Consider the following 6,625-nt stretch of genomic DNA (forward strand, 5'->3'; position numbering starts at 1 on the left):
CTCTAAGTGAGAAGAACCTAGTCCGAGTCAAATATGCTGAGGGACAGGAGGAAATGGCATCCTCAGATGTCAGGCCATGGACAACCTTGCAACCAACTTTGCAACCCCACCTCCTGACAAGCCCCCTTCTCTGCCTGTCGCAGTTGGCTCGAACTCAGCCTACTACAGGAGCTGACCAGCGTTGTACTCGTAGCATGGAGAATGGTGGACAGGTATGCATGCAGGATGAAGGATGCAGATCCTGGCGTACTAGCGGTATGAGCGTGCGAACAAAGGCTTTGTATCGGATACTGTCAGGTATCGTATTACCGATGTAGCAGCTGGACCAGCATACTGGTACTAGTGTCTTTTCTAGTGTGGACAGTTAGTCGCTCATCGATCTCCCGCAGATCCATCGACGGTACTTTCCAAAGCCACCCCTGCGCCATGAAAGGTTATATGTCGCGCCAATAAGAAGGTGGAGTCCTCACGGCTGACTTTGCTTTTTATTGACCAAGTCCTAAATTTCCCACCCTTACATTCTCATCGAATCGATTGAACCCGCATCATGGCAGCTCCAGGACGTTCTTACCTTTCTCGTTTCTTCTCCTCCCAGTTCTCGAAGCTCCCATATCCTACCCACAGCTTCAAGGATGCCGTAATCATAGTGACAGGGGGCAGTTCCGGCCTTGGCCTAGAGGCCGCGCGACACTTTGTGCGACTGCAGGCGGCCACGGTCATTCTGGCCGTTCGCGACGTGCAGAAGGGCGAGCAGGCAAAAAGGTCAATAGAAGCGACGACCAGGGTACACGGGGTCGTTGAAGTCTGGCCTCTGGATCTAGAGAATGTTCGCAGCGTGCAGAGCCTGGTGGAAAAGGCAACTGGGCTCCACCGGTTGGACGTGGTGGTCGCAAATGCGGGCATCTCCACGAACAAGTGGATGCTCGTTGACGGGGTGGAACGATCCATTCGGGTAAACGTTCTCTCCACCTTTCTACTTATCCTGTCTCTTCTGCCCAAGTTGCAGGAGCGAGACACGGGCCCGCGTCCCCGCGTCGTGGTGGTCTCTAGCGAGGGCCACGAGACAACCGCATTTGCGGAGCAGAAAGCCGCGCGAATCTTCGACGCACTCAAGGACGAGAAGCAGGCAAACATGGATGAACGGTAAGAATACCCGACTCCACCCTTGTCTGGCGGGGTCCGCGAAGTCCTTCCAGAACGCCCAGACTGATGAACCTTCAGCTACGATACATGTAAGCTTATCCAGCTTTACCTCGTGCGTGCCCTTGCAGAACGCCTTGGCCAATCCGGCAAGCGCCCTGTGACACTCAACGCCGTGTCGCCGGGATTATGCAAGACGGGGCTTCTGCGTGAGACCCCGCTAGTGGCTCGACTTCTGACAGGTCCCATCATGGCTGTCCTTGCTCGTAGTGCTGAGGAGGGCAGCCGGACATTGGTCCATGCTGCTGCGGCTGATGACGGTGAGACAAATGGAAAGTACCTGCGTGATTGTAAAGTGACCGAGTAAGCGTCTCCTGTCATCCACTTTTGCCTTTTTGATGCGTACAGGGCTGACAAGCTGAATACATCCAGACCTGCAGCGTTTGTGGGCAGCCAAGAAGGCCAGGCCACGCAGGAGAAATTGCTACAGGAACTTTTAGACGAGCTGCAGAAGGTGGCCCCTGGAATAGGACAGAATCTCTGATCCCCTGTTCAATTTTGTACGTAATAGTTAGTCAATCGATCGATCTGATATACGCGCCATTGTTAGCGGGCAATATGCACTTATTAGCTCATCTGCAAGATCATCAAGCTGGTAGATAGATTTCCACCAATCAATAAAGAGTGGACTACTGCAGTTCGCCATCTTCATGTAATCTGCCTTCATTTGGCAACCTCCACGCTGTGACGCTGCAGCCAATAAATCACTCGCTGGGACGCATGAAGAATCAGCCCGGACTCTTGGGCTAGCGCATGGCAGACGAGCCTCATCCAATCGTAATGAGCCATAGGCTAAAATTGCATCAGGCCACCGTGGGGTTGTCACACTGCAGGGTGCCAATGTCTCTTAATTAGATTAGATGAGAGTTCCAGATCATCGTGGAGATGCTCGTAATGCGGCTGGCGCCGTGGGTAGTGTTGGGGCCGTAACGGCCGTCTTCTTCAGTGATATTTACCACTAGTAGGTATGAAATGAGATCTCATACCGTTGCGTCCGTATGCGTATGCGTATCGTATCTTACAGGATACACCTTGACCCCAGCGGAAATTATCGCTTTGATCATATTGCTGCTGAGCCTTGAGTGGATGCAGTAGAAATGGTGCAATATGGCTTACTGCCGTATGTGCTGATTGCGCGGCGGGTACCAGCATGGCCATGGGGAGAGCATTCATCAGTTGCTGCCGCATGGAGTTTGGAAAATAGTAGAGACTTTTGTCAGATTTCCACTGTAGAATTTGTCGCTGTCGCAAGTTAGGGCTTGCCGCACGGCCAACTACTCAACCTGCCATCGCTTTTGGCGCACCAACCATTTTCCACCTATCTTCGATTATTGATCTTCATTATGAGCCACGACGTGCGAGACGAGACTCACCGCTCACTAGAGCAGGATGAAGCCGACGCCGAAGATGCTCCCCTGATGACCGACTCAGCTGGTGCGGTTTCACCCTCCCGGACCCCGTCAGGAAGACAGGTTCTCCATGTCATTCTACTATGTGCATCAGCTACTCTAATCTTGGACATTGGTCTTACGGCCGTGCGTGCTCCGAAGGTTCGCTTGTTCGAGTCTATCCTGTGCGAGTCATTCTACCGAATCCATGGCCATGACCCAATGCAGGGCATCCCCGAGTCTCAATGTAAAACGGAAGCTATCCAGGCCGGGGTCGCGCGTTTGATTGGCTGGCAGACGGTGTTTGATGGGATTCCTGGTATGTCGATCCTCGTTTCACCTACCTACAGTGAGCATTCGCTGTTGTCAGCCCTAACACCTCCAAAGCCATATTCCTGGCCATCCCCTACGGAGCGCTGTCCGACACCAAAGGCCGCAGGCCAGTCTTGCTACTTTGCTTCTTGGGCCTGGCGCTGTCGACGGCGTGGATCTTGCTCGTGTGCTGGATGCAGTGGCCCTTGGAGTTGACCTGGATCTCGTCTTTATTCCAATGCGTGGGTGGTGGTCCGGCGGTTGCTACCGCTGTCTTGGAAACGACCATTGCTGATGTCGCGCCGAGTGACAAGCGGTATGTTGTTCTTTTCTGTTCATGTTTCACTCGCTCCAACATGGTCTACTGACATAGACGTTCCTGAATAAGGTCCACCATATACTTCCAGCTGCAGGCTGCGGTACTGATCTCCGATATCCTTGCCAACCCCTTGTCCTCGGTCCTCATGGCCCACAATGCGTGGATTCCCTGCTTCCTAGGATTGGGCGTTCAGGCCCTAGCTACCGTTTTGCTGGTGGCCCTGCCCGAAACTCTAGACTTTGCCAGGGGGTCACGGTCGTTGGCTGCGTCGATCAACGGCTGCAAGGAAGAGGAGCCGACCCTGCGTGGCCGTTTGGCGGAGTCCTTCCGTAGTATCGTGTCGGATCGAAAGGCCGCGGGTCTGGTATTCAGTCTCCTCGTATTGACGATTAGCGTGCAGTCGATGGAATTCCTCTTGCAGTACGTTTCCACTCGGTATGGCTGGTCGATCGCCCAGGTATGTGAGATCTACCTTATTCTACCTCAATACAGTTACCACAGCTGGTAAGGACTAACGTATATGCAATACCTATCTAGTCGGCCATGCTTCTTTCTCTGCGGGCGGTCGTGGAGTTCGGGCTCCTTCTCGCCCTGGGGTCCCTGCTCTTGATCGTCAAGGGTCCACGTCTCCGTGATCCTCAACGGCGTGATCTGTTGATTGCCCGCGTGAGTCTATGGCTCATCGTCGTAGGACTCCTGATCCTCGCAATGTCCCCCACAGTTGCCTCGGCAATCCTTGGTGAGCCTCCTCGCTTGTTTGTTTTGCCCTCATACCTAAACTTTATACCAAAAACTCGCCCCAACTCGCCCATGCACTCCAAGCACAATTAACCCAACCCAGGTCTAATAATCTACACCCTCGGCGCAGGCTTCCAGCCCGTCGTAATGAGTCTCCTAGCTGCTCTCTGGAAGGACTCCCACCCAAATAATCTGGCCAGTCTGTACAGCACCGTCGTCATCATCCTCGCTGTCGGCAGCATGGTTGCCGGTCCGTTAATCTCGCTGATGTATCGAGTTGGTCTCTCCCTGGGCAATGCATGGGTGGGTCTACCCTACTTTGTGGCCTCGGGGCTCTGTGCAGGTATAGCCGTTTTTTTACTACCTGGTAGATTACCAGGACGGGCATGAGCTGTGCTACTGGTGCGTATGGATGTGGAATTGAAATTGAAACGTGAAATTACACGGGAAGGGGTAGTCAGTGCTCAGATAAAACGGGTGAAGAGATGCAGGGTGCTTCTGTGAGACAGCTATATGCATGTATAAGTGGGTTGGGTAGAATGGATTGGCCTTGCAGACAGGCAGCCGTTTTCTTTCTTCGGTGGTTGGAATGATGGACACCGGGATCGGCATGAGTTACGTGTATACCTAAATAAAGAAAGAGTAGGGGTAGATGTGCTTTTGTGGCAAGCTGAGGGATGTGATCTGGTGGAATATAAAAGGGAACCGGCTTCTGCTGTTGCCGTTCGAGTCCTTTCACTAAGATATATTTTCTAGCGATGAAATATGGGTTATATATTTTTTCTGCTATACTGAACGGCCAACGTCTCATCAATACAACAAGTTAACATCCCCCTCACCTTTCACGCATAACAAGAAAGAGGTTTGACGGTCATGACTAAACTGCTATGATCGATTTGATATTATCCGTCTATCCTACAGGCATACATGGAATTTTGGACAACATATACAGAACATATTGTCTGCTGCATTATCTCTCTTACTTGGCTAAGTTGAACTAACACAACAAAACGTGCATCACTTCGGCGGCGTGCGTCTCATGTTAGTAACGAAAGGAATCACCCTTGCGTTGTCCAAGTCCCAGATCCTCTCTTGGATATAAGGGTCACTCCTCAGCCGCTCCCAAATCTGCTCCTTGCCCACGTCGTTGATCACCATCACCGAGCCCTTGAATGGGCGGCGAGGGTTTCCTGGGAAGGTGTGCTTTTCGAAGATGGGTCCTACATGCACCGCCGTCTTGGTTTAGTCCAGGGTTAAAGGAAGAATAGGGCACGAAGATGATTTGGGTTTAAGAAATATAGGACAGAAGAGAGACGGAAGATGGGATGAAGCCAAAAAAAAAAAACTAAATGACTCACCAGCCCAGGTAACCCATTGCTCTTTGTGAAGACGCACAAAGTTGGGGGAGTGTCGGGGGCGGATTTCCAGTCGACGGTCAAGCTAGGCCAGCAGAACAGTATCAGAAGAGGTACATGACCGGAGATTAGGGTGAGGGAGGACGCTGGAGTTGATGAGACAATGAGTCATTTCCATTTCTCATACTCACCACATTAGGCATATCCGGAAACAACACGAGCCATTCTCGCGGCGCAGCAGCAGCAACTGGAGCAGCAGCAGGAGCAGGGGCCTCAGCAACGGCCGCAGCAGACGAGGCAAACCTGGAGCTCAGACGAGAGAGCTGGAGGGTGGATTGACGGGCTGCGGCCATTCCAGTCATGACAGCACGCATACTCAACGATGAGACGAGCAGACAAGGCGCAAAGTGGATCTAATCTGATGGGTGTACAACTGCAATACCACTGCCACTTCCTCGATGGCCGGTCCTCATTTTATGTCTCAGCTTGCGCAATTCCCGCTGTGATTTGTTACGCGCTGCCTCCCTTGGCCAGCACGCTGACCGGGGGCTTATAGAGACATCTGAGACAGACTGGCCATGTGCGGTGCGTGGTGGAAGCTCGTTGGCGGACGGTGATGGGATTGAGGATGTTCGTTAATGAGCCAGCTGAAGTATGGGGCTGCGGATACGCTTTGATCAGGATGAGGACGAGGATGAGCATCCATGATGTCTCCAGCCTGTTATACAGTATACGTATCGAGGTATGTATGTATGTTCAATACCGAAGAAACGGGTACAAACTGTACGGAAATACGAGGTCAGTAAAGCAGCGGTACACGTATATCGTACCAGCCATCAAGCCAACGCATCTCGCAGTCTTCAGACTCCAATTGACTCCACTCCTGCAGTAGCGCCAGATGTAAGGCAATGCAAGGATGCAAGGATGCAAGGGGGCCAAAACAGCCTTGGCCGAATGAGTGATTAATCTACGAGACTGTAAGCTGACTCTAGACTAGAGTTACCATCATCTAACTAGTCTGATCGACTGAGAGGCCGATCCACCTGTCACTCGAGCTCACTGGTATTCATCTGATACGCAATTAAATCCCGGTACTGCACTAGTAACTGCAGAGCCCCTGTCAGTGGCTGTGGGGGCCAGAATACTAGTCCAAGTATTAGCTTGATCTTTGGGACATGACTCTTATAGCCAAGTCTTCATCGACAGTAGACGAGGAGCTCGCAGCTAGCAAGCTGAGACAACAGGTCGGATCACCGCCCCAGTACCTCAGTGATCAGAGCTGTATTCCGACTATGATCCTCAAGACAAACAGA

The 6,625-nt window shown here is 52.1% G+C and overlaps 3 protein-coding genes across 3 annotated transcripts; 2 read left to right on the forward strand and 1 right to left on the reverse strand.

Moving 5' to 3' along the window:
- Positions 1-475: 475 nt before the first annotated feature.
- On the forward strand, positions 476-1,795 carry BJY04DRAFT_203705 (uncharacterized protein). Its single transcript, XM_073713376.1, has 3 exons — positions 476-1,143; positions 1,222-1,503; positions 1,573-1,795. The coding sequence occupies exons 1-3, from the start codon at positions 548-550 to the stop codon at positions 1,682-1,684; spliced, it is 990 nt and encodes a 329-aa protein (XP_073564352.1). The 5' UTR covers positions 476-547; the 3' UTR covers positions 1,685-1,795.
- Positions 1,796-2,377: 582 nt separating this feature from the next.
- BJY04DRAFT_203708 (MFS transporter) lies at positions 2,378-4,681 on the forward strand. The gene is made up of 5 exons (XM_073713377.1): positions 2,378-2,907; positions 2,976-3,216; positions 3,289-3,676; positions 3,757-3,958; positions 4,061-4,681. The coding sequence occupies exons 1-5, from the start codon at positions 2,544-2,546 to the stop codon at positions 4,345-4,347; spliced, it is 1,482 nt and encodes a 493-aa protein (XP_073564353.1). The 5' UTR covers positions 2,378-2,543; the 3' UTR covers positions 4,348-4,681.
- Positions 4,682-4,974: 293 nt separating this feature from the next.
- On the reverse strand, positions 4,975-5,665 carry BJY04DRAFT_211996 (uncharacterized protein; the record flags this gene model as incomplete). Its single annotated transcript, XM_073714483.1, has 3 exons — positions 4,975-5,177; positions 5,316-5,397; positions 5,504-5,665. The coding sequence occupies 3 exons, from the start codon at positions 5,663-5,665 to the stop codon at positions 4,975-4,977; spliced, it is 447 nt and encodes a 148-aa protein (XP_073564354.1).
- Positions 5,666-6,625: the final 960 nt, after the last annotated feature.

Source organism: Aspergillus karnatakaensis, assembly GCF_047715665.1.
Source record: "Aspergillus karnatakaensis strain CBS 102800 unplaced genomic scaffold BJY04scaffold_105, whole genome shotgun sequence".
NCBI lineage: Eukaryota > Fungi > Ascomycota > Eurotiomycetes > Eurotiales > Aspergillaceae > Aspergillus > Aspergillus karnatakaensis.

Bases quoted from the DNA above. Each gene is read 5' to 3' on its own strand.
- BJY04DRAFT_203705 (XM_073713376.1), top strand. From the start codon at position 548: ATGGCAGCTCCAGGACGTTCTTACCTTTCTCGTTTCTTCTCCTCCCAG. The intron at 1,144-1,221 runs GTAAGAATACCC...ATGAACCTTCAG, and splicing joins CAGGCAAACATGGATGAACG to CTACGATACATGTAAGCTTA. The intron at 1,504-1,572 runs GTAAGCGTCTCC...GAATACATCCAG, and splicing joins CGTGATTGTAAAGTGACCGA to ACCTGCAGCGTTTGTGGGCA.
- BJY04DRAFT_203708 (XM_073713377.1), top strand. From the start codon at position 2,544: ATGAGCCACGACGTGCGAGACGAGACTCACCGCTCACTAGAGCAGGAT. The intron at 2,908-2,975 runs GTATGTCGATCC...ACACCTCCAAAG, and splicing joins GGTGTTTGATGGGATTCCTG to CCATATTCCTGGCCATCCCC. The intron at 3,677-3,756 runs GTATGTGAGATC...ATACCTATCTAG, and splicing joins ATGGCTGGTCGATCGCCCAG to TCGGCCATGCTTCTTTCTCT.